At 54.5% G+C, this 26,137-nt stretch overlaps 2 protein-coding genes and 1 pseudogene across 2 annotated transcripts in view; all 3 read left to right on the top strand.

Moving 5' to 3' along the window:
* LOC131482427 (USP6 N-terminal-like protein) overlaps positions 1 to 25,507 on the top strand; it is a 409,820-nt gene extending 384,313 nt beyond the window's left edge. Inside the window, exons 7-10 of the mRNA XM_058676462.1 lie at positions 22,601 to 22,666; positions 23,335 to 23,434; positions 23,796 to 23,948; positions 25,378 to 25,507. Coding sequence (XP_058532445.1) covers positions 22,601 to 22,666; positions 23,335 to 23,434; positions 23,796 to 23,948; positions 25,378 to 25,409 — 351 coding nt within the window. The 3' untranslated portion in view covers positions 25,410 to 25,507. The remainder of the gene's footprint in view (positions 1 to 22,600; positions 22,667 to 23,334; positions 23,435 to 23,795; positions 23,949 to 25,377) is intronic.
* On the top strand, positions 448 to 9,263 carry LOC101518272 (probable G-protein coupled receptor 27; annotated as a pseudogene).
* LOC131482313 (TBC1 domain family member 28-like) lies at positions 16,057 to 20,234 on the top strand. The gene is made up of 6 exons (XM_058675418.1): positions 16,057 to 16,127; positions 16,558 to 16,594; positions 16,786 to 16,847; positions 18,483 to 18,522; positions 18,726 to 19,329; positions 20,154 to 20,234. Exons 1-5 carry the CDS (start codon positions 16,111 to 16,113, stop codon positions 18,870 to 18,872), a joined length of 303 nt encoding a protein of 100 aa, XP_058531401.1. The 5' UTR covers positions 16,057 to 16,110; the 3' UTR covers positions 18,873 to 19,329; positions 20,154 to 20,234.
* Positions 25,508 to 26,137: the final 630 nt, after the last annotated feature.

Genomic DNA, 26,137 nt, shown 5'->3' with positions numbered 1-26,137 from the left:
CACAGTTTGCTAGTCAGCAGACTACAGACCACTGCTTGTTTCACTCTCAGGATGTACACCTGTGAGTGGCTGTGACATCATGAATGCTGCCAGCTGCTCACAAGAGGGGTCTCAGGCAGCAGGGGGGCCAGGGTCCTAAGCCCCGCCTTCATCCACAGTCACCAGGGAGAGGGCCCGGGCTCTCTCAGGGCCCAGGAGGAGGGGGGAAGATAAGGCTGGGATGCCATGGCCCAGGGCTGCCAGTACCCTCTTTCTCTGCCACCTGCCGGGAAGGTCCCCATACCAGGAGACTGGCCCTCCTGCCCCTCCTTGACTTCCTCCTCTGCACTTGGATTCTCTACCAGCTGGGAAGGTCAGCTCAGCAGAGACAGAAAAACTCAGGGAGCAGTGGGGAGCAGAGAGAAACTGTGCAAAGTCAACGGGAAAGCCCCCGGCACCCACAGCAACATGGAGCTGGAGAAGGTCTCTTCCACCTCCGGGACCATCGGGGTCTCAGGGAGAGTCCTGGGGTCTCAGGGCTCCCTGAACCTCATTGAGCTGCTTCTGTGGGCAGGCCTTGTTGCGTCGGACGTTCACCCGCATAGGGACCCAGGAAGACCTGCGACGTGGCTGGTGTCTCATCAGTTAGGAGATAACTCAGCAATTCCTGCGCTGCCCACTTCAAAGTGTCATCAAGGACAAACGACATTTCCCCACACAGTCTCTGTATGTGCTAACATTGACCTTGGGAGGCTGGCCTCTTGCCACTCGCCCCGGTGACAGCTGAGCAGAAAGAACACCAGGGCATAACTTTGAGTCCCGCACAGGGACACAGTCGCACATGCCACAGATCACAGTGTAGGAGTGAGGTGACTGTGCACACGCCCTGAACACAGGGGCACCCCTCACAGCTCAGTGGCTCAACCATGGACAATACACCTGAAAGGCCAGGGCCTCCCTCCTGGGAGTGGCTGTCCCCATGTCACAGCATACGCATTGACTAAGTCCCACTCACCTCCTTTGAGAATCCATTGAGTTTTCCAAACGTGTCTCCTACTGTCACTTCTAACACCTGCACAGTTTGCTAGTCAGCAGACTACAGACCACTGCTTGTTTCACTCTCAAGATGTGCACCTGTGAGTGGCTGTGACATCATGAATGCTGCCAGCTGCTCACAAGAGGGATCTCAGGCAGCAGGGGGGCAGGGGTCCTGAGCCCCGCCTTCATCCACAGTCACCAGGGAGAGGGCCCGGGCTCTCTCAGGGCCCAGGAGGAGAGGGGCAGATAAGGCTGGGATGCCATGGCCCAGGGCTGCCAGTACCCTCCCTCTCTGCCACCTGCCGGGAAGGTCCCCGTCCCAGGAGCCTGGCCCTCCTGCCCCTCCTTCACTTCCTCCTCTGCACTTGGATTTTCTACCAGCTGGGAGGGTCCCTTTACTAGAGTTCAGGCAGCACCGGGAGCCCACCTATGCCTGTGCACACACCTGTGTCCCCACCCCCTGTGCCTGTCACTCCAATCACCAGACCTGGGGACTCCAGAGGACCACCTCTAGTCCTACAGCAGCCCCACCACCAGCACCCAGACAGAGGCAGGAGAGCCCAGCAGGTTGGCTTCCGGCTCATGGGCTCTGGCTTAGCCTGCCTGCCTGAGGCCTTCCCCTGCCCACCCTGGGGAGGGGAGCTGCCTTCTATGTGGGGTGCTCCCATGCTGCTCTGTGTCATGATGTGTGTGTGCCCAAGGTGTGTGTGCTCCCTGTCCAAGGTGTCTCTGGGAAAAAGTGTTTGCATTCATCAATTTAGTAGAGTAAGAGAAACTCAGAAAGCAGTGGTGAGCAGAGAAAAACTTTTTTTAAGAGAATTTTATTTATTTTAATTGCAAAGTCAGATATACAGAGAGGAGAGAGGAAGATCTGCCGTCTAAATATTCACTCCCCAAGTTACACCAACAGCTGGAGCTGAGCCAATCTGAAGCCAGGACCTTCTTCCGAGTCTCCCAGGCAGGTAGAGTCCCAAATCTTTGGCCCGTCCTTGACTGCCTTCCCAGGCCACAGACCCTTGCTGTGTCCATGCACCCCGCAGCCAGGCCGCTGGGCTAAGCCTTTGCTGCCATGATGGCTGTTCACTAAGACTGCATGTCTATGGAGGAGTTAGGGGTTTCACTGCGCCCCCTGGTGCTTTGTGCAGGAGCTGGTGAGAGTGAGTGCCCACTGTTTCGGCTCCCTGGGGGACCCACAAATCAGTGCGTTCAGGCCAGGCTGCTGGATGGGTTCCTGGCATCTAAGGAGGGCCTTTGTGTGGGGATGAGACTGGGTCCTGTGGTTGCTAGGATGGGGATCCTAAGACTGAGGCCCCTTGGCTTTCTGGGGAAGCCAGCGCAGTGGGCCAGAGAGCACTCCTGACAGCCCTGGCCCTGTCCTCCTCCAGGGCCAACCTGACCCTTTGACACACGTCAGGGCCTCCAGAACTGTGACGGAAACAAATTTCACCATACCAAGAGGCAAGCTCAGGCTAGCCCAGCGTCAGCTCCTGTTACCTTCCAGCTATAGCAGGGTCTGCCACTTCCTGCCCACCCCCACCTCTCCCGTCCTGGCCTCAGATCTGCCCCATATTGTCCTGTCCCTTGTCCAATGCTCCTGTCCTTGGCTCCCCCTCCCTGTCTCCTCCACCGGCCTGACAGGTGCACTGTCCCCTCATCACTCAGTGGGGGGCAGTGATTGAGTTGGGAGGTTAGTTAGAAGCCAGTGCTAAGATGCATTTGCGGATTCTCCATGTCCACGGCAGGATCCAGGGCCCCCTGTCCCAAGCGAGGGAATGCACACATGATCTTGAGTCAATACAGCATGTTCTGGCACAGGAACCTGGGAGCATGTTCCACAAGGGCAGGAGGCCCAGGGGCAGCCGCATGCTGGTGAGGGCAACATGCGCACCTGCAGCTCCCAGGAAAGAACCCTCCAGCATTAACAAGGTGCCTCAAGGGGCACAAACAAACATGCAGATTTCACAGTTTGATGAAGATATTCCTCTGTATAAGAGTTGCACTCTAGGTCTCCACAGGAGGCAGGGGCCTGAGCACTCAGACCATCCCCTGCTCTGCTCTCCCAGGTGTATTAGCAGGAAGCTGGATCAGAAACAGAGCAGCCAGAACTGGAACAGGCACCCAGATGGAATGTTGCCGTCACAGGTGGCAGTTTAGCGCACTGTGCCACCATACTGTCCCTGAGGTGTAATATCTTTCAGTCTCAGAATACCACCCCATGCAGGAGCCAACCACTAGGCCACACACATCCATCCACATCTGCTGTGGTCTGCAGGGGCCTGCTCCTGACTGCACCTCTGCTCGGCCCCTCCTGTGGGAAGGACAGAGAATCCCAGCCCCGTGATTTTAAAGCAAGAGTTGATTGCTAGAAAGAACTGCCTGGTGCACTAGGAGGAGGGAGCAGGGTGCTCACCGGCAGGCCAGGAATCTTCCAGCACCTCAAGGCAGCCAGTTTCCCTCTGGATGGAACGACGCACCCCAGTCTCTAGTGTGTCTCCACTTGCCTTGTTATAGAATCCATGAAAAAGTACATGAATATAAACCCACAACAGCACAGGTGACCCCGGGATGTGATCGGAGGCAAGAGCACAGACTGGACGTAGGGTGGCGCACCTGTGTCCCAGGCCCAGCTTGTGATTCAAGCTCTGTGGTGACACGGAGGGGGTGCCCAGTTCTGAGAGATGTGCACAGAAGGATGCTGGCAAGCACCTCACACACGGGATGTGGAAGAGACAGCTATCAGGAGCTACAGCAAACACAGGGGTGCCGGGGTTAAAAAGTGTGGATGGAGACACCCTCACGAGCGGTGAGGGGAAGTGCTCAATGCACTATTTTTTGATTTCAAGATTTTTTTTATATTTTCGGATTATATGGAAAATATCTCTTGATATTTTCTGCCTTAGAAAATGGCTTAGGCATCTCTCCAGGAACTCAAGTAAACACCTGGGAGGATTGGTTTGTTTTTTCTCTCTATCATCGGTTCAGTGCACCTGCCAATTCTCCTTATTCTTTAATTTATAACTTCTAAAACATCACACCTGCACCCATTCGTTTATTCATCCGATGGCATATTTCATTTGTTTTTAAACCACAAGTTGGCCTGAATTTCATGTGATAAAATTAGCTGGATTGTGGGAACCATTATACTAAGAATGATTATATTCAAACGCACACAGTACACTTCAAGTATTTACAGTTTTTAATCTGTCAATCATACCCCAGTTATGTTGCAATAAAAGATCAATTTGTTTCTGAAAATATCTCCAATGAACCAGCATTAATTTTGTTTTTTGAGAGGCATTGGGCGTGAAGTTCAAAGTGTGGACTCCTCAACTTGGTAACTATGTTCACTTAGTGATTCCTGCTTTCCCCTCCTAAGATCACCAGGAATGGAGAGCTAGAAATGTAACTCTTCGGAATGTTTGCGTCACCCTTACTCAGGGGCTAAACTGATCTTTTCTGTTACGTTCCACTTTAGTATACTTACCTGGGCTGCCAAATTTTGCACTGTTCCAATTTCTTTTAATTTTCAAATAGTTATGGTTGGCTTCTTTTGTAAAGCACAGTGAATATCAAATGCTAATCTAAGAAAATAGAAAGGGGCATGCATACAAAAGACGAGCCCCGGTTCTTAATTATCAGATTTAATAAGCATAAAATTGCTCACCATTTTATTGTAAAAGTTTCTAAGTGTCTGAAGTTTTACCAATTTTATTGCACACTGGTAAAGTTTGCAAACTGGTGTCTTCCTTCCATGGACTTTATTTTGAGTAGTACTAAGCAGAGAGAAAGAGAGAGCATGAAATTGATCTTAATTTTAAAAACACATTGAGCAACCAAAGGGCACTATTGCAGACTTGTCGGAACAACCAACATGCAAAGCAACAAGAGAACACCACCCAAAGTTAATCAGCATGTGGAACAGCAAAGACTCTCGGTCCTTGCCCTTTACGACAAGGGACAGTCATGTCAGAAGATGGTTTGGCAGTTTATGATAAAATCAAATGCACACGATCAAAAACCACACACCTTAGCTATTTCCTAAAAGAGTTGGAAGCTCGCGTTTTAAACATAATAAGATCTGCATGTAGATGAGTCTAATAGCTTTGCTCATAACTTCCAAAAGTTGCAAGCAGTCAGCACATCTCAATAGGAAAAAGGATAAACAAATGTACAAATACAAAAGGGAATTTTATTTTATTTTTTAAACATATTTTTATTGCATTTAATTTTTTAAAATTAATTACATTGCATTATGTGATACATTTTGTATGCACTGGGATTACCCCCGCCCCTCCCCAAGCCCTCCCCCCACGGCGGATTGCTCCACCTTGTTGCATTTCCATAGTTCAAATTCAGTTGACATTCTTTCATTGGAGGTATTTACCAAGCATAAAGTCCAGCATCTTATTGTCCTGGTAAGTTCAATGGTTTCTTTTCTTTTTTTTTAAAGATTTATTCATTTTATTACAGCCAGATATACACAGAGGAGGAGAGACAGAGAGGAAGATCTTCCGTCCAATGATTCACTCCCCAAGTGAGCCGCAACGGGCCGATGCTGCGCCGATCCGAAGCCGGGAACCTGGAACCTCTTCCGGGTCTCCCACACGGGTGCAGGGTCCCAATACATTGGGCCGTCCTCAACTGCTTTCCCAGGGCACAAGCAGGGAGCTGGATGGGAAGTGGAGCTGCCGGGATTAGAACCGGCGCCCATATGGGATCCCAGGGCGTTCAAGGCAGGACTTTTAGCCACTAGGCCACACCGCCGGGCCCAACACTCCTGGTCTTTGTAGTATGAGTTCTTCCCGCTGGGTTCTGGGGTCTCTGAAGATTCCACAATGGGATCTAGCAGACAAGAGCCTAAGATCCTCAATTACTTCAACTCAGCGGCTTTAGTTATTTTATGTACTGTAGTATTCACATGAAAGAAGGGGCTCCACAGACAGAAAAATAAATCACACCATGCCACTCTGTTATTATCTCTATGAAGCAAATGAACCTTAAAGCTTGTTTTTTTTCCTATATCAGGACCAAGCTATCTGACATCTAGATCAAAAACATGGTGGTCGCATGGTGTCTCCAGTTCTTGTCAACTGGCCCCAGAATTCAGGTCTTTCACTTTGCTTTATCCCCCAGCACGATATTAAATGATATTTATTTTAAAAGTCTATTTTAAAATTATTTATTTACTCATTTTATTGGAAAGCCATTTTTACAGAGAGAGAAGTAGAAACAGAGAGAGGGGGATAGATCTTTCATTCACTGGTTCACTCCCACAATAGGCCCAATAGCCTGAGCCCAGCTGATCCAGAGCTAGGAGCCAGTAGCTGGTAAATGATTAGCAATAAAGGATGTATGTCTTACAAGCTTGCATTTCCACTTGCTAGCAATGAAAGGGCCCAAACTAATTCTCTGAGATAATGGCAATATATGCTATCTGTTTAAAACCAGTAGCTAAAAGAATACATTTATTACATGGGCAACATGAAAGAGAAGAAATAAAATCTTTGTCCTTCAAGCCGTAAAACGTAGATCCCACATCCAAGAGATAAACTCAGAACTGGCACAGTAGTGTAATGGTTAAAGTCCTCGCCTTTAATGCTTTGGGGTCCCTTATGGGCACTGGTTCGTGTCCAGGCAGCTCCACTTCCCATCCAGCTCCCTGCTTGCGGCCTGGGAAAACATTTGAGGATGGCCCAAAGCCTTGGGACCCTGCACCCGCGTGGGTGAAGCTGCTGGCTCCTGGCTTCAGATTGGCTCAGCTCTGGCTGTTGAAACCGCTGCCAGAGTGAGTCAAAGGACAAAAGATCTTCCCCTCTGTGTCTCCTCCTCTCTGTATATCTGTCTTTCTGAATATCTGTCTTTCTCTCCCTTCTTGTCCATGAAAGCACAATCCATGGACAAAGGAGCATGTGACAAGAAACTGCAACTCATCAAGCTGCTGAGGTGACCCCCAGGAATTGAAAGCAACCTTTCTCAACAAAAGCCCAAGAGAAGCCAGGCTCCTGGGTCCCACGGGACCAAGGACGGGCATTCCTCTGCTATCTGTGTGATTTGAAAGAGTATCTGCTTCGTCCTGCATCGAGATAATATCCATTTTCTAAGCAATGCCTGAGCTCTTTTATAGACCATGCACTAAGTCATCACTACCCGCTGAAGCTGGGAGATTATACTTGGGTGTTGTGGGCCTGGTGCAGAGGTCTTGTAGCTAAATGCCTTGACTTGAATACGCCAGGATCCTATATGAGCTCCAGTCCTAAAGCCGGTGGCCCCACTTCCCACCCACGTGTCTGCTTGTGTCCTGGAAAAACAGTAGAGGATGGCCAAAAGCCTTGGGTTCCTGAGATGCGTGGGAGACCGGGCAGAAGCTTCTGGCCGCAGCTTGGCATGACTCTGGCCATTGTGGCCATTTGCGGAGTGAGCCAGTGGATGGAAGATCTTTCTCTCTGTATATCTGCATTTCCAATAAAAATGATTAAATCTTTAAAAAAGTTGAAGTTGCTTCTCATGATGTATAAGCAGCTAGTCACAGAGTTAAAAAAACGAACAAATCCTTTGGCATTTTCCTTCTTTAAAAAATGTTTCTATTATTATTATTATTATTATTATTATTATTATTATTATTGGAATGGCAGATTTACAGAGAGAAGAAAGAGAGACGGACAGAGATGTTGCATTGGCTGGTTCACTTCCCAAATGCCACAATGGCCGGAACTGAGCCAAGCCTGGCTTCGGATCCGCTCAGCTCCAGCTGTTGTGGTCACTTGGGGAGTGAATCATCGGAGGGAAGCTCTTCCTCTCTGTAGCTCCTCCTCTTTTGTATATGACATTGCAATAAAAATAAACAATCTTTTTTTAAAAAAGCTCACAACGTGAAAAAGGAAGGGTAAGGAGATTATGCTGTTGGGCGGCCACGCTGTTCACTCCAGCGGGGCGGGGTGGGGGATCTCCGCGGTTGCAACAGTGAGGATGCGAGGTGCTGCTGGCGGCGGCGCGGGCCTAACCACAGTGAAGTCCTCGTGCCCGAGGCTCAGGGAGTCGCCTCTCCGCGCACCTTCCTGATATGTCTGAGGTCGCGGGGTCGTTGCTGCGGGAGCCGGGGAGGGGCCAGCTGAGCACCAGGTGAGCCCCGCTAGCTCGGGAGCTCGACAAAGGGCCACGCGATGGCGACAGAGGCGAGGCGGCCACGCGGGCCTCGAACTGGCCACTCTCAGCCTGCTGCTGGGCGCGAGCCTGGCGGGCCACGTGCTGCTCGCCATGCTCGTCCTGTGGGAGTACAGCCTGCACGCGCCCTTACTGCCTGCAGCTGCACCTGTGCCTGGCCACCGGGCTGCGCGCGCTCTCCTGCCTCCTGCCAGTCCTGCTGGCTGCGCGCGCCTGGCCATGGGCCGCCCAGGGAGCCCTGCTGGGCGCGCTAGGCTGAGGGCTGCTCGCCTTCCTGGCTTCCACGTCCCCTTCCTGCTGCTCGGAGGGGGCGTCACCCGCTACCTGGCCATGGCAAACCACTGCTTCTACACTGAGTGCCTGGCCTGGTGGCTGGCGGCGCCCCACCATGCTGCTCGTGCGCCGCCTGGGCGCTGGCATTTGTCGCAGCCTTCCCACCTGTGCTGGACAGTGGCAGCGGTGGCAACAACGAAGACACGCTGTGCGCCCTGGAGCAGCGGCCTCATGGCGCCCCACACATGCTCAGCTTCCTGCTGCTGTTGCTGGCCATGGTGGTATGTGCCACACACTTCGTCTGCCTCTACCTGCTCTTCATCCACGACCTCCACAAGGTGAGGCTTGCGAAGCTAATACCCGCCCTCAGCCACGAGTGGACCTTCCATGGGTCCGGTGCCACTGGCCAGGTGGCTGCCAACTGAACGGCGGACTTTGGTCGTGGACCTATGCCACCCGCACTCATGGGCATCCAGGCGGCGGGGCTCACCACCTGCTAGCGCTGGAGGAGTTCAAGACAGAGAAGAGGCTCTGCAGGATGTTCTAGCTATCAATCTGCTCTTGCTGCTGCTCTGGGGCCCCTATGTCCTGGCCAGCTACCTGTGGGTCCTAGTGCGGCCTGGCACCATGCCCCAGGCCTACTGATGACCTCAGTGTGGCTCACCTTCCCGCAGGCTGCCATCAACCCCGTTCTGTGCTTCCTGTGCAACAGGGAGCTCAGGGACTGCTTCTGCGCCCAGTTCCCCTGCTGCCAGAGCCCCCAGGCGGCACAGGCCACCCTCCCTTGAGACTTGAAAGGCATTGGGCTGTGAGGGCTCCATGCAAACCTGGGAGCTGGCACATCCGTAGCTCTGCCAACCTCTTCGGCCTGGACAACGATTCTGTCCCTGTTTTCAAGTAAGGAGCTGCCTTGAAGGTGACTCTCAAAGTGAACAAACACCTGGATTGTACAGACCTGTGGTCTGTTTGTGGGTGGGTGGTTTGAGAATGGTGGAGGTGGGGTTGGGGTTAAAGAGGAGGTTCCATGTGCCAGGCTCGCCCCAGCTCCAGCCTCTCCCAGCAAAGGATGCTTTCAGGCTTTCTGGGTGTCGGGAGGCTCCACCTTCTTGTCCTGGATCTTGGCATCTTCTTTTCCACGCGTGGTTGCTTTTCTCCTTTCTTTGAAGTGCAGGCTACACTCATTTGATCCTGGCCAGTTTCCTGTGGAAGTTAGAGACCTCCAAGTGACACTTTTTTTTCAAAGGAGAAGAGGAGGCTGGGGAGGGGTTGGCTGCACGTGTCCCATTTCTTGGGAATCTTCTTGGGAAGGAAGCAGGTTGTGGTGTCGCTGAGGGGGGTGGGAGGTTTTCTGACCTGCCTCCAGTGGGTGTGGCCTGTGTGGCAGGGTCGCAAGGCCCTTCTCATGTTCTGGCCAAGTGCTGGACACCTGTGTTTCATGTTGCTGTGGCTTTGGATGCGCAGACAAGGGAGTTAGTGGGAAGGCTGTCCTTTTTCTTACACAGGGAGTAAGTGACAAGGGCCTTGGGACCTTGTGCCCACATGGAAGACCAGGAAGAAGCTCCTGGCTCCTGGCTCTGATTAGCTCAGCTCCGGCCGTTGCAGCCACTTGGGGAGTGAACCAATAGATGGAAGATCTTTCCCTCCTTCTCTCTTTGTGTCTGCCTTTCCAATAAAATAATTCTTAAAGAAAAATAAAAAGGCATACTCAAGACATACTACAGGGCAGTAACCATCAAAACAAGTTGGTACCAGCATAAAAACAGAGAAGATCAGTGAATCTGAACAGAAACTCCAGAAGGGAACCCACACGTGCACAGCAAACTAATTTTCTGCAAGAGAACTGAAAAAAAAAAATCCAGGAGGAAGTCTGTTCTCTTGAGCAAATGCTGCTGGGAAAATTGGATAGCAGTCTGCAGAAGTAAGAAGCAAGATCCACCTGCCAGCATATATAAGAATCAGCTCCAAATGGATCAAGAACCTAAATCTACACCCATAAACCGTCATATGATTAGAAGAAAACATAGGATGCACTCGCCAAGAGTGAACTAGGGTAACTTCCTGCCCTGTGCCTCTGCTATGGGACACGGTCCCCTTACCCGATACCTAAACCACTGGGTTAACCTCCACCCTTTGCCTCTGCTATGAGACACGGTCCCCTTACCCGATACCTAAACCACTGGGTTAACCCCCACCCTATGCCTCTGCTATGGGACACGGTCCCCTTACCCGATACCTGAAGCACTGGGCTAACCCCCAACCTATGCCTCTGCTGTGGGACATGGCCCCCTTACCCAATGCCTGAACCACTGGGTTAACCCCCCGGGCTTAACCCTCACCCTATGCCTCTGCTGTGGGACATGGTCCCCTTACCCAATACCTGAACCACTGGGCTAACCCACACCCTATGCCTCTGCTATAGGACACAGTCCCCTTACCCAATGCCTGAACACTGGGCTAAGCCCTCAATGTGTCTGTTCTTTAGTTCTAGTCGCTGCATATTTTGTATAACTAGGAGACCCAGAAGTAGCTCCTGGCAGCACCCAGCCTCAACCAGCTCAGCACTGGCCAATGCTGCCATTTGGAACTTGAACCAGAGGACAGAATACCTCTCTGTCTGTTTCTTCTCTCTGTAAAACATGCATTTTGAATAAAACTAATCTTTCTAGAAAAAAAGATACCAAAGGAGTGCTTGCTGGCTCACCGGCATGACAGCCAGCGTGTGAAAAGGGTGCAGAATTCACCTGCAGGGCCAACCCCATGGGGTCGCCACCTCGCTTCTGCTCTAACACTGACACGTGTTCTGCTGAGTTCCCTGCCCCGGGGGAGGAGGGGCTGGTTTTCCATGTTCTCCCTCCCCGCCCTGGCCGCGGCTCCCTCCCCAGCACACTGACACTGCACTTACACAGACTGCAATGTAGTCCTTCCTTTCACCCGGAATTCCCTCTCTCTATTAGTTTTTCATTTTATATTTCATATTGTTTAGTTGAGAAGCATGCATTGCTTAGCTGAGGGGACTGCAAGCCCATGGGGGCCTCTGACTAGGGTGCAAAGGTCAGGGACAGAGAAGATGGCTGGGACCCATGTTGCAGTCTTTTTTTTTCTCCTGTGTCCTCCTTTTTGTCAAACTATATCAACATCCGGGGATGCAAGCCATCATTGGATGACACCTTAGTGACCTCAAAGTGGGGAAGAGTGTTTCCAGGGTGGCACTGGACTGCTTTGATGGTTTTCAGAAGTTTTGGGATCACTGTTCAATGGTTGAGAAAATCTATCTGAGGTCTGTTAAATGACCAAGTCCACTTGAGTGCATCTGCATCCCCAGGGACATGCTGCACAGCTCGGCCAGGAGAGTCGGTCAACCTGTCCTGCCCTCCATCCTCTGACAAGGCAGTCAGTGTCCCCTGCTGGCCTAGCTGAGCTAGCTGCCATGATCCCTGTGTACACACCTGGGCATGCTATCCACCACACAGGCATCAGCAACTGAGGGCCAGTCCCCACACATGCACCCCAAGGTCAGACCACACAGCCTGTGTTTCCCCGTAGCCAGGACCTGAGTCTAGGGGTCTACTTGAGAAGACCCCGAAGAAACCCAGGCTGACCTCAGACTTGACCCTTGTGTGCACCAGCTAGTGTGGGGTTCAGTTCAGTCACCCTTATCAGCCTACACACATACTGGTGCATGCCTGGTCAGTTCTGTCCCCAGCCCCATATATCACACAAACCAACAGGTGCTGTAACCCAGCTACCAGAGCCCTTTCAGAAACCTGGATGCTGAGGGACCCTGGCAGTCCCCCTTCCTCTGGGTGAGCTCCTCACATGTCCCTGGACTCCTGGGCACCACCATCTCAGGGTCTGACCTGGGGTCAGCGTGGCCGGCATGTGCACCCATGCTCATAGCGGCTCTTCCCCAGCAGGGCAGTGCAGACCCCTGGGGTCAGCAGGTCTCTGCCTGTAGCTGGGGGCTGTGGAGCTTCTGACCACTCAACAGGAACCTGGGGAAACTGCTGCAGCTGGGCTCTGAGGGGCACAAAATGGGAGCAAATGCATTTTAATTTAGTTTAACAAACAATTTAATTAAACATTAAGAGGGTGAAGTCCTGAGGGTTCCTTTGGAGGATGCAAGAGGGCACAGCCTGGTGACTCCAGGCTCAGTGCCCAGACTCATGTGCCCAGTCTGCCAAGGGAGATGCAGGGAGGGCTATTCGGCAGGGGTGGGGTTGGGCAGGAGCACCCGAGGGGAGTTTCCTGCAGTGAGGAGACCACTCCAAGCAGCACAGCAGGCTAGCGGCTATTCTGGGGTGGACACTACGGGGGCCTCATTGCTTCTTCAAAGCTCCCACAGATGTGAAGCTGCCCTGTACAGCGGCCAGCAAGGAGGCCTCAGCCAGGAAGGGCAGAAGGGATGGTCTTCCTTCTTAGCATGGGTTTGGGGAGGCAACAGCCCATCAGTGCCGCCATGTTGCAGGAGAGTCCCATGGAAGTCATGGCCGGAAGCCATCTTCAGTCCCACATCTCTGACTGTGACTCTGTTATCTCCTTCTGTGGTCTTCATCTCATGATAAAATGTTCCATTCCCAAAGTCTAATAGGATAACTCCTATCTTTAGAACGCAATCATTGCAGGAGTGGGTGTTTGAGCTAGCAGCCAGAATGTCTACACCACATATCAGAGGACCTAGGTTCAATCCCTGACTCCTGGGAGGCAGTGACCATGGCTCAAGTGATTGGGCTCCTGCCATGATGTGGGATACCTGGACTGAGTATTGAGATTCTGGCTGGGACCAGGCCAGCCTCAGCCACTGAGGGTGTTTGGAGAGTGAACTTACAGGCAGCAACTCATTCTGTCTGCCTCTCAAGCAAAATAAATACATCAAAAATTCTTAAATCTTCTTATTATAAACACACTTTTTAAAAAGATTTATTTTTATTTGGAAGACACAGTTTACAAAGAGAAGGAGAGAGAGAGAGAGAGAGAGATCTCTACCATCTAATGGTTCACTCCCAAAGTGGCTGCAACAGATGGAGCTGAGCTGATCTGAAGCCAGGAGGCAGGAGCTTCCTCCAGATCTCCCACACAGGTGCAGGGTCCCAAGGCTTTGGGTCATCCTCCAATGCTTTCCCAGGCCTTGCTTGGGCCCCTGTCATTCACGTGGGAGATCCAGAAGAAGATCCCAGTCTCTGGTTTTGGCCTGGCCCAGCCCCAGCTTGTCCAGCCATCTGGAGAATGAACCAGTAAACAGAAACCGTTCTCTCTCTCTCTCTATCTCTCTCTCTCTCTCTCTCTCTCTCTCTCTACCTCTGAGAATTCCCATATTTCATATGGCTGACAGTTCTAGTTCTGGCTGTTCCACTTCTATATCCATCACCCTGCTTGTGGAAAGGGAAAGCAGCAGAACTACCCAAAGCCTTGGGAACCCTACACTCATGTAGAAGACCTGGAAAAAGCTCCTGGTTCCTGGTTCCTGGAATATCCTTCCTGATAACACTGAGCTTGGCTGAGTGTGCCTGAGACCTCACATTGGAGGCAGGACCTGGGCAGGAGTGAAGGGCTGGACAGGGCCCGCTCTGGCAGGTGCCAGGCTGTGAATGTTCTCTATGTGGCTGGCAGGGAAAACCAAAGGGAACCCTGAAAGCAAGGCTGGGGTGAATCCTCCTGCTCTGCTTCCCCTGTAGAGAACAAGCAAGCTTTCAAGTCCTGGTTCACTCCCCCCATGTTCCTGCAAGGCCTGCAGCTGGGATCTCTACCGAGGTCTTCCACGTGGCTGGCAGGGACTCCAGGACTGGAGTCAACCCTGAAGCTGGAGTGAGCAGCTTGAGCGGGGAGTCCACCACTGTTGGGTGAATGTGAGTTGGTCCAGCTAGATAAGAGAACAGTGTGAAGGATCCTCCAGAAATGGACAAGAAAGCTGACCCGGGCTCCAGCAGCCTTATGACTGGAATCAAGGACATGAGTGCGTTGAGGAACTGCCTGTGGGGTCCGCCATCGTGGCTCAGTTCACTAAGCCACCACCTGTGATGCCAGCACCTCATGTGGTTCCTGGTTGTAGTGTTAGCTGCGCCACATCCACCCCAGCTCCTTGTTGATGGAAAGCGGTGGAAGTTGGCTCAACTCACTGCACCCATGTGGAAGACCAGGAAGAAGCTCCCAGTACTCTGGTTTCAGCCAGTGCAGCCATTTGTGGAAATGAACAAGCACATAGAAGATTCTCTCTCACTCAGTTTAGCCTCTAGGTAACAAAGGTCTCTGCAACAAGGGATGGAAAATTCCAGAAGAAACTCCATGAGGGCTTCCAGAAACTGAAAGCTCAGGGCCCTGGCTGTGAGGGAGGACTTGTGACAAACCAAAGAACCTGCTGAGCAGCAGCCCCGAAACCCACAGAGACATCACTCCCAGGCTCCAACTTCCCAGAACAAGAGCCCAGAATGAAACCCCAGTGTGGGATGCACCTGCCTCAGAAGGCATCTCAGGGATGGGCTCAGCTAACTGCCCACCAAGGTCAAACCAGCTGAAAATCAGCAACACTCACAATTTTATTAAGTGGAAAAAAAAATTTACCCATGGATGGTGAAGTGACTCAACAGATTAATCCTCTACTGAGAGCTCTGGAATCCCAAATAGGAGCCATTTCATGTCCTGGCTGCTCCAGTTCCCATCCAGCTCTCAGCTTGTGGCCTGGGAAAGCAATGGAGAATGGTACAAAACCTTGGGACCCTGTAACCAGATGGGAGACCGAGAAGAGGCTGCTGCCTTAAAACCAACTCACCTCTGTCCATCGTGGCTACTTGGGAAGTGAACCAGCCTTCCACTTTCACTTTCAAGTTGCAAATAAAACTTGCCCTAAGCTCATCACTGCTTCCCGAGTTTTTCTTTCTCTGCTGATTTGTTGAAAGAAAACATGGAGCTTTCCCTGGGACACCTTAGACGGGGGAGCCTCCAGGCCCGGGGAGTACACACACCTTGGGCACACACGTGTCACGACAGGCAATGTGTGAGCACCCACAGAGGTGTCAGCTCCCCTCCCCAGGGTGGGCAGGGGAAGGCCTCAGGCAGGCAGGCTAAGCCAGAGCCCACGAGCCGGAAGCCAACCTGCTGGGCTCTCCTGCCGCTGTCTGGGTGCTGGTGGTGGGGCTGCTGTAGGACAAGAGGTGGTCCCCTGTAGTCCCCAGGTCTAGTGATTGGAGTGACAGGCACAGGGGGTGGGGACACAGGTGTGTGCACAGGCATGGGTGGGCTCCCCGTGCTGCCTGAACTCTAGTAAAGGGACCCTCCCAGCTGGTAGAGAATCCAAGGGCAGAGGAGGAAGTGAAGGAGGGGCAGGAGGGCCAGTCTCCTGGGACGGGGACCTTCCCGGCAGGTGGCAGAGAGATTGGGTACTGGCAGCCCTGGGCCATGGCATCCCAGCCTTATCTGCCCCCCTCCTCCTGGGCCCTGAGAGAGCCCGGGCCCTCTCCCTGGTGACTGTGGATGAAGGCGGGGCTTAGAACCCTGGCCCCCCTGCTGCCTGAGACCCCTCTTGTGAGCAGCTGGCAGCATTCATGACGTCACAGTTACTGACAGGTGCACATCCTGAGAGTGAAACAAACAGTGGCCTATAGTCTGCTGACTAGCAAACTGTGCAGGTGTTAGAAGTGACAGTAGGAGACACATTTGGAAAACTCAATGGCTTCTCAAAGGAGGTGAGTGGGGCTTGCTTTCTACATGTACTGTGACATGGGGACAGCCACTCCCAGGAGGGTGGCCCTTACCTCCCAGGCCTGTTGTCCACGGGTGAGCCACTGAGCTGTGAGGGGTGCCCCTGTATTCAGGGCGTGTGCACAGTCACCTCACTCCTACACTGTGCTCTGCTGCATCCGCACAGCGGGTGTGAACGTGTCTCTGTGTGTGTCCTTGTGGGATCACAGCCGTTAAACTGCTCTGCTCTCACCTGGTACAGGGTGGGAGGGGAACAGCAGGTGCCTGCCTGTCAGGTTATTCTCCTCTCTGCCATGGGGACAGACCTCATGGGGTGTCAGATCCTGTAGGCTCACCTGCACTGGGCCGTGTGTATGTGTCTCTCTGTGTGTGTGTGTGTGTGTGTGTGTGTGTGTGTGTGTGTGTGTCTTACAGATTCAATCCAGGGGACCTGAAGACCCTGATTACCAAGGTGAGAGCTCAGATCTTCTCCCTGTATGAACAGGTACAGGGCAGGTGCTGGGGAGGAGGTGGTCACTGCCTCAGACTGTGCCTGCGATGCCTAGCCCTGGCATCTCTGGGGACACAAAACAGAGGGGCTGCTCAGGGGTGCTGGACTCCAAGCACCCCTGGCTTCTGACCGGGGTCCTCTCTTGTCTTCAGGGACCCCGCAAGAGGCTCATTGCTGATATTGTTGAAGAGGATGAGGAATTTGGCTTCCCATGGTGAGTTGTTCACACCCCAGCTTATGCCGGCACATTGACGGACTTCAGGAACCCTGGCAGATGGGAACAGGGTATAATGGACTAAGCTACCATGTAATACTGGCACCCCAGGTGGACACCAGCTGGTGTCCTGGCTCTTCCACCTGCAGTCCAGCTCCCTGTTGATGGCCTGGAGAGCAGGGAAAATACTCAAGTGCTTGGATCCCTTCACCCAGGTGGGAGAACTAGATGAAGCTCCTGGCTCCTGGATTTGTCTTGGATCAACCCTTATGTTTCAGCCATCTGGACATTGAATGAGTGGATGAAAGATTCTCTCTCTCTCTCCCTCTCTCTCTCTCTGCCTCTCTCTCCCCTATAGCTGTGTCTTTCAAATAAATACATTTTTACAACAAAAGAAACCCCCAACCATGAGGTAGCACATGTGCCCCCAGATCCTGAACTTGACCCATGCACCCATCCCAGGGCAACCCCAGCTCAGCATTTGACCAAAACAGGATGACACAAAAAGTGACTTGGGACACAGACTGGTACAGAGGTGGCACAGGAAAAGCTCTGGGAGCTCTACCCTGCTCTACCCGGAGACCTGTTTCTGTTGATGGCGGGGGGCAAGTTGATGGTCTAGCACTGTTCCCAGGAGATGTGGCCTAGCCATCAGGGCTGTGTGCACAGCATCAGGGACCAGCCTGCCAGGGGAGGAGTTGTCCAGCAGGTGCCTGGGGTTCAGAGGTCAGGCTAAATTCCTGCTGAGGCCACAACTGAGGGCCAGCCTGAGGTCTCAGGGCTCTGAACTGCCCATGGCCTGTAAAACAGAGACCAGGGTGGAAGGGTTTGCAGCTGAGTGCTGTGCTGAGGAGAGAGAAGGGTTGAGGTGCAGGAGCCAGGCTTTGAGGCTGCCTCCCTGCCACACACACACACACACACACACACACACACACAGAAGTGTAGGACAGCAGACAGACCCAGAGATGTGGGCGTGAGTGACCAGAAGGGTGGAGCCCAGGCTGTTTCTGGGAGGTGTCTTAGCCACACATGGTTGGAGTGGATTAGGAAGGGGATTCTGGCTCCATGATCTGAAAGAACACAAGCCAAAAGCAGACCCTAGTTGGGAGTGATGGTCAAGGTCTTGGCTAGTGGGGGAAAATAAGATGCAGACAAATCAAGTGGAGTTATGCACAAGAGGGAGAGAGGAGGTGGTCCCTAGGAGGGTTGAGGTGGTCCCAGGTACCCTGATCCCAGGGGGCACACTTTGAGCAGGTCTCAGGAGGCTAGCCAGACTTGGCTCATTCCAGGCTGACTCCTTGCATGGCTGACATGGGCACACAGTCCCTCGCCCCTGGGTGTCCTGTGCCTGCTCAGGCCAGTAGCCTCACAGCTGCTGCAGAGGGGCTGCCACTCCCCAAGGCATGGGCCTGATGCCAGCACTAGACCCCACAGACAGCAACTGCCTGGCCCTGGAGCCCTGAGCTCACAGCCGCCGAGGCCTGCCTGGCATGGGCCAGCAGGATGGCCGCCTCCCTTCTTCCCTTCTCACTTCCCTGGACTGAGGTGATGCGGCTGGTTCTTCCCTGACGCCTTTGGAGGTAGAAGTGCCCGGTCTGAGACTCACGGCTCTGCTTCCATCCCCTTCCTTTCCAGGGAGAAGTCACAGCCCAGGGACAGTGTCCTGGGGACTAAGGTGAGAGCCAGTCCTTGGCCATGGGCCCCTCCTCTGGTAAGCAGAGCTGGGGAGCACGTGGGTGCAGGAGGTGGGCAGTGGGAGTCACAAGGTGCTGCCCCTACCCTGCTTGCAGGCACCTGTGGGGGTGAGAGCCACAAGCTCTGTGACATCCAGGGCTCCTTCCAGACACTGGAATCATGCTATCCTTTCTCCTTTTGCAGCAAAGACGGATGGAGTCCCGGAGACTCCGAAAGTGGGTCAAAATGTTGGAAAACTATTGCAAGTACCGCAGCACTGAGAAGGTACTGTGGAAGGGAGCGCCCCCTGGGGACCACACTGAGAAGCACAGGGATGAGCAGTGTCCTTAGCTGGGCTGGACATCTCTGCCTCTCAGACACCCGGGCTAACTGTCCTGCCCTGAAGAACATGGGTCACCTAAACCCCATGTCCACACATGCAGGGGACTCTCCTAGGAAACAGGCCAGGGTCACCACTGTGGAAATGCCCAGATGCAGATCCCACAGAGAGCAGGCAGTGCATGCCAACCTGGGCCCTCAGCCCTGCCCCTCCTCTCACTGTGGGTCACCAGGCCCAGGCAGACCCTCCCTCTGCTGACACCACATGGAGTCCATGGATTCCCCCCTCTGGTCCCTCCCCTGATGCGTCTCCCCCAGAGTGCCCATGGCCCCACTCTCCTGAGCCCCCTCTCTCCTGCAGTTCCACCAGAGATGCTGCAAGGGAATCCCCAGCAGGATGCGGGGAAGAGTGTGGAAAATACTTCTGGATGTGGAAGCAAAGAAGGCCCAGAACCCGGGGACATTTGAGGTACGGCTCTGCCCTCAGTCTGCAAGCACCTGCCCTGTTCAGGCCTCAGCAGGAGCCTGGGTGCCCAAAGGTGGGTGTTTCAGCAATGGAACCAGGGGTGCCTCCCCGTCCTGCCTTCATCTCCCAGGCTCCTGCTCCTCAGACCCTGCCATGCCTGGCCACCTGTGCTTCTGACCAGGCCATGCCCTTCTCCCTGTTGGGCACACCTGGGCAGCTTGGCATGGGGCAGGCACTGAGCAGTGGCTAGGTAGGTCCATGATGGACAGGAGGCTGCAGCAGGACACTCTGACCCTCCACAGGCTCTGTGCTACCTGGCCTGCCCTCACCGGGGCCTGCCTTCTCCTGGCCTTGCATCACCCAGCAATGCCCACATCTGAAGTGGCTGGTCCACTTGTCACACTCAGCCGTCAGCAACTGCTGGGAGATGTGGGAGCCCGGACCTGAGAGGGTTGGCAACAAGGGCCAACTGTCACCCTCCTGAGCTGCCATCAGGAAACAGGGCCCACTGGTGTTGCCAGTCGTATCCCCCACATCACCAACACCAAGTCTCGAGTTGGTAGCTGCCCCTGAGAGCTGGGCTGGGAGCAAGTCATTGCCCAGGGTCAGGTCAAAGCCAAGGGCAGCTTCCACTGTCTGGATGAAGATGGGTTCTCCTGCAGGGGGCAGCACTGAGGCTGATGAGGGTGTGGCTGAGGACCCAGTGGGGAGGATCTGAGACCTGATTGGGGCTGATGCCTGAGCAGTGCTGTGGGCAGAAGGGGACTTGGCAGAGGGATGTGGTCATGCTGTTGGCCTGATGCTGACCATAGTTGTCCCCTGTGCAGATGCTGAAAGAGCAGGCCCGTCTGCATCGTGCTCAATTTCATCAGATTCACGCTGCAGTGTACTGGACATTCCGAAATCACATGATATTCCAAGATCGATATGGAATAAAGTAAGACCTCTGGGCTGCTGAGGCCCTGGGACGTGTGGAGGCACCAGGGATCTGGGGGAGACTGGATGCAGGCCTAAAGCACAGGGCACTTACAATTTTTAAAAACAGACCTACTCATCTTCATTTATAATATATTCACTTTCCAAAGACAAAATGGAGAGAATGGAATAAATAAAAACAAATACAAGCAACAAAAATCTGTTTGCACTCACACCTCATCATGCTATTAGTTCCAGAATATGCAAGAACTCTAAGCACAGTTGTTAACAAGAGCAATGGACAGCCTGCCAGCACCTCGGGGACACACAGGCTCAGGAGGGACACTTCATGAAAGCACAGATATTCATTTCGTCCACATAAGGACAGGGGCATACTGCCTAAGCCTGCATTAGCTATCAGAATGAGGACTACGAGAAGGCCATCCAGTGAGGACGCTGGCAGGGTCTGGAGGGCAAGCCTGTGCTGACAGCCTCACCAGGCAAGAAGCACGACCTCTTTCTCTCTCTTGCAGGAAACGGGCCTTATTTGAGGTGCTGACAGCCTATGCAAGGTACAACCCTGTGAGTATTCTGGAATGCTCTTCCCAGGTTCTGTTCCTGAGCTGCCCATCCAGGGTGTCCCAGGTCACAAAAAGCCAAGGTGGGTTTGTTGGGCACTCTGCAACTCACATTGGAGAGAGCAGCCCTGGAAATCCCACCTGCCACCTGAATTAGTGATGGCCAGACAGCATGGATCCACACCCATGGCTTGTGTTTGTTCTCTGCTCTGGTCCTGGCAGGCCTGACCCGAGTGCTTCTTCCTTCTGTCTGAAGTGGTACCCACTAGGGTACCTATAGAACACAGAGCTGCAGGAGCTGCCTTAGCGGTGCAGCCTGGATCCCCACAACAGCCTGCCCCACCCTGAAATCTTGGGGTACACACATGTTGCTTGCCCCTTGTCTCCCCCAGCCACTTCCTGAGCTGAGGCCCTGCAGGGCTCTCTCCAGGAATGTGCGAACCTGGCACACACTCCAATTCTTAAAGCCCTGAGAGCCTGGGGCATGACAGGCCCAGGGGTTCCCTCCTCCATCCTCCTACTCCCTTCAGCAGGTGACCAACCCTCCCAGGGAGGTCTCCCAACCCACCTGAGTTCATGCTGACACAATGTTCTGGGCTCTTGCAGGAGGTTGGCTATGGCCAGGGCCTGAGTCACATCGTGGCACTGTTGCTGATGTGGCTTGGTGAGGAGGACACGTTTTGGGCCCTGGTGCAGCTGATGGAGAACGAAAAATACTCAATGTCTGGTAGGTAGATGGGAGGGGTGGGCCCTGCACAGCCAAGTCCACTCCCGACACATAGTCAAGTGCCTGGGTCTGTGTCCTCACTGGCTCCTGGTGTGGAGGAAATCTCCCTTTGGAGAGTTCCTTAGACGCCAGCGCTGGCAGAGGCCTCCTGTGCTGAGCCACACACTGCCCTCCCCATCACCCAAGGCCCTGCAGCTTTGCTCTGGCTCTCACCTGTGTGGGCACCTCTAGAACAATAGGTCCTGTCCATGTCCAATTGACTCATGTCCACACTGGCTTCTGTGTGTTACATGGATCTGCCCCGACTTCCACCCACTGAACACACCAGGGAACTCCCAAAGGCAGCAGCACTGGTGGGTCACCCACTGCCCTTGTGCATGTTGGGTGCTCAAGATGCACCTAATGTGTTCCCAGCAGTCAACTGGGGCAGCCTGAATTGGATCCCACAGTCCTGAACGCACCCACATGCTGAGGTTTCTCTCCCTGGCCATCTGTCCACCCACCTGTCCCCTGAGAGTCTCCTCTGGCCCTACCTGTGGCTCAGCTGCCTTCCTGGGAAATGGCTCTGATCCCAGGCCTGGGGCTGATCCTACTCAGGGCTCTACAAACCAGGATCACCGATGCTGGAAACACTCCTAGAACATCTGGGACACATCGTGCACCGCACACTCCCAACTCTTGGAAAACATCTGGTGAGTGAGCGCCTCCTTGCTCTGCCCCAGGGCCCTGGACACAGGGATGGAGTCCCACCAAATCTCCAGTCCTCGTTTATACACGTAGGCCTGTGCTGCCAAGCCTTTCCTTGGTTCCTCAGGTCGGCACCAATGTGGGCATTAGCCTTGCTTTCCAGATCATGGTCCACTGAGATTGTAAAGGTTTCAAGAAACCTGTGTGGCCGTGAGGTGCAGATGCTTCTGCTCCCGGGCTCCCTGCACCCCGTGGGCACAGCTAAGGGACTCAGCCCACATGATGTCTAACCTCCCATGTCCTCCAACATGCACTGCAGCAGGTTAGGCCTGCTCCCAGCTCTCAGCTCCCCCTGCCTCTTTCTCAGGAGAAGCAGGGAGTGAAGTTCGGTGACACCATCGCCCGCTGGTTTACCCAAGGTTTTCTGGATGAGGTAAGTGGCCCCAGGAATCCCTAACCCAGGGAATCTTCTGTCCCAGGGTCTGACTTCCCGCCCGCACCCCCTACATGCTGTCCACAATAGAGCTGAGCTCACCCACCTCAGCAGACCCAGGAGGGACCCTGCTCTACACAGGGAGACCCTGCCCTGCAGGCGGTGGCCCAAGTAGATGCTGAGTCTCCCAGCCAGCAGGGAGGGACAGGTGCCCTGGGCACACTGCTGGAGAAGCCTGACCAAGCCCTGAGCCTGCAGGAGGAGGCAGGAGATGCCCAAGGCCTGGGCAGCCTCCGCAGGGTGGAGCTGTGCTGCGGCCTCACTGCTGGATTGGACACAGGGCCCTGATGTCACACACAGGTCACAGTGGCATCTGCCTTCCCATGTCCTCCAATACACACAGAGCCCTCTCCATGGCCCCCATGGCACTGTCTGTGCTGGCCAAGCCTCAGCCCTCCTCTCTCTGGGCTTGCATGCTCAGATGTGCCTGTCAGACGTGGCCCCAGCAGCTAGCGAGAGGAGTCCCCACATAGGAGCCTATGGCTTCATGTGAGGCAGCTTCCGGGGTCTGCACCTGTGGTGGGGCATGGGCACTGCCCCCCCTGCAGCACCTGGGGGTCCTGCTCAGGCCTGGATGGGTGGGGTCCTCTCACACCTGCTCTTCCTAGGTGCCGTTCCCGCTGGCCCTGAGGATATGGGATATTTTTATCCTGGAAGGGGCACACGTGCTCAGCACCATGGGCTATGTGGCCTTGAAACTGAACCGAAGTAAGTGCTCAGGGCTGGAGAGGCCAGAGTGCCAGGGGAGAGGAGCTGGGGTCCCCTGGAGATGCCCAGGGAACAGGGCTTTAGGTGGGGATGAGGAGGCCTGGGGAGCCCTGGTACCTGGGAGGACACTGAGAATGCCCTGGGATACCCCATCAGTCCAGCACAGTCCACAGGGAGGCATCAGCAGGGTCACTCCCCGGCAGTGTGGCCCTGCCCAGTCCCTTCCATGCTTGGCTTGACACCCATGGGTTCCCGGGGCAGCAGCTGGCAGCTATTAGTGCAGGGACAGGGTTTGGAGCAGCTGTGACTGCTGGGCCATCCCTGTGGACCCTGCCTGTCTGACAGCCACCCTCTTGCCTAGAGTGCCTGCTCAAGAGGACCCGGAACCACATCGGGGTGTTCCTGCAGGTGACCCTGAGGCAAGAATGGGACATGGACGATGATGCTGTCATCAAGCAGCTGCAGGCGTCCAAGCATGAGCTGGCCAAGCGAAAGTGCCTGCTGCCTCCCGCAGGTGGGCCCTGCCCAGGACTCAGGCCCGATCCTCCCTTGGGGGTGTCAGCAGTGGGAGGGCCTGGCTGTGGGCCTTCTACCTCCTCCTCATGGCCCTGTGCTCCCCTGCTCCTCGGTTCTGTTTGAGAAGCTTCTGATCTCAAGGCCTGACTGGGCCTCGGGCAGCTTCCAGATGTGCTCATGTGGGGAGGGTGCAGGGGTGATATGGCTCTCCCACCCCCACAAAGTCACCTCCCAACTCCTGTGTGCCCAGAGCACACCTAAAGCCCCTGTTCTCCAGCCAGGTCATCAGTATTCCTGCCTGATCAGGGGATGTCCTTTCCTGCCTGGCCCTGACACAGGTGCAGAGCTGGGCCCACAGCTGACTGCACACAGGAGCCTCTTTGGACAGAAAGGTGGCCAGAACTTTCTCCTGAATGTAGGCAGGGCTACGACAGGTGTGGCTGTGGCCAGCCCTATGTACTGAAGGCCAGAGAGCCTGGAGCCCCATTCCTTGCAGGCCCTGGGGAAAGCTGCAATGGCCAGGTTCCCGACTCCATGTGGGCATTGGACTGCAAGTCTCTGGGCAGAACCCAGATTGCAGCTGTGTGCAGAGAGTGTGGCCTTTCCTGGGGCCAAGGTCTCTGAGGGCACAGAGAACAGCACAACTTATAGCATCACCCATCCATGTGTGGTTGGGAGGGTCCCTGTGCTTGCTCGCGGCTGCTGCCAGAGATGGCCCGAGAGCCTGGATCAGTCGTACAGAACAGACATGGTTTGTCCCAGTTCTGGAGGCTGCTGAGTGGGCCCAGGGGCAGGCCTGTGCAGGAACTGGTGAGACCCAGCTGTGCCTCCCAGCGGGTGCCTTCCCTGTGTCCACATCGGACACAGATGTTGATGGCTGGGTCTCCCAGTAGAATGGGATTATTGTGTAGCAGGTGTCAGAGGCCCAAAGACTGGGGACACAGAGACTGTCCTGGGCCCTCTATGAAGGAGAGCATGCCCTGTCCCCCAGGGCTACCTGGGACTGCATCTTTGCCCCACAGGCTGACTCTTCCCACCAACACTGGAGGGTTCAGATCCAGTCTCGCCTTTAAGGGGGGACCCAAATGCTCATAGGTGAGCCATTGCCATGATGGGGCACACAGAAGCAGGGGGTTAGGAGACAGGGACACCCACGGATCCTCAGTGGATGTCTGGTGTCCCGGGAGATGAGCCTGAGAGGCAGGTCAGGGCCCATGCACCGCTAGGGAGCCATCCAGGGGAGCCAGAGGTGTTCCTGACGCTGCCCTGGCCCAGGCCACACACAGCCAGTTTCAGGGTCAGCAGCCTGGAGGGTGTCCTTGGTGTCTCCCATGGTATTGGGGACCCAAGGGATTAGGTGCAGGCCATGCACCCTGCAGGCCACTTGGTGCCTGTGGAGAAGCAAACCTGCTCTGTTTTCTTTTCAGCAAAGCTCCGTGAGGCATGCACCAGGCTCTGAGAAGCCTGTTGCTGCCCCCACACCCCTGCAGGGCAGGGGAACAGCTCAGGGCCCAGGGACACTGCAGCAACTCCCTGAATTTCCAGTTAACCTCGCTGAGACTACCTTTTCGGAACCACCTACCATCTACACTGACTGGGCAGAAGAGAAAAACTCTACTGAGAAAGACGGCTTTGAATCTATGGCACAGGGGAAGGCTGCTCCGGTGGTGGAGTCTGCCCAATCTCCTGGTGCCTGTGCATGGCACAGATGGCCCGGCCCCAGAGCTGGGCAGCTAGGAGGGCCCACGGGCCCCTTCCCTGCATTCCTTCAAGCCCCTTGACCCAGGGTCCATGCAGGCCATCCGGGGCCCCTTGGCCCAGGGCTGAAGACGGCTTCCTGCCAAGACTTCCACAGGACTCTCCTGAAGCATGGCGATACGGATGGGCTGTTGCCTCCCCTAAGCCACGCTAGGATGGAAGACCATCCCTGTCTGCCCTACCTAGCTGAAGCCTACTTGCTGACCACTGTACAGGGCAACTTCATGTCTGTAGGAGCCTTGAAGAAGCAGTGAGCCCACGCAGTGTCCCCCGCAGACTGGCTGAAAGCCTGCTGTGCTGCATGGGGTGGCCTCCTCGCTGCAGGAATCTCTCCTCAGATGCTCCTGTCTACCACACCACCCCCTGCCAAGTAGCCCTCCCTGCATCTCCCTTGGCATCAGACTGGGCACATGAGTCTGGGCACTGAGT

The sequence above is a fragment of the Ochotona princeps genome, chromosome 17 (assembly GCF_030435755.1).
Source record: "Ochotona princeps isolate mOchPri1 chromosome 17, mOchPri1.hap1, whole genome shotgun sequence".
Lineage (NCBI taxonomy): Eukaryota > Metazoa > Chordata > Mammalia > Lagomorpha > Ochotonidae > Ochotona > Ochotona princeps.
The sequence above is the reverse complement of the archived record's forward strand: the minus strand, read 5'-3'. Positions and strand labels throughout refer to the sequence as shown.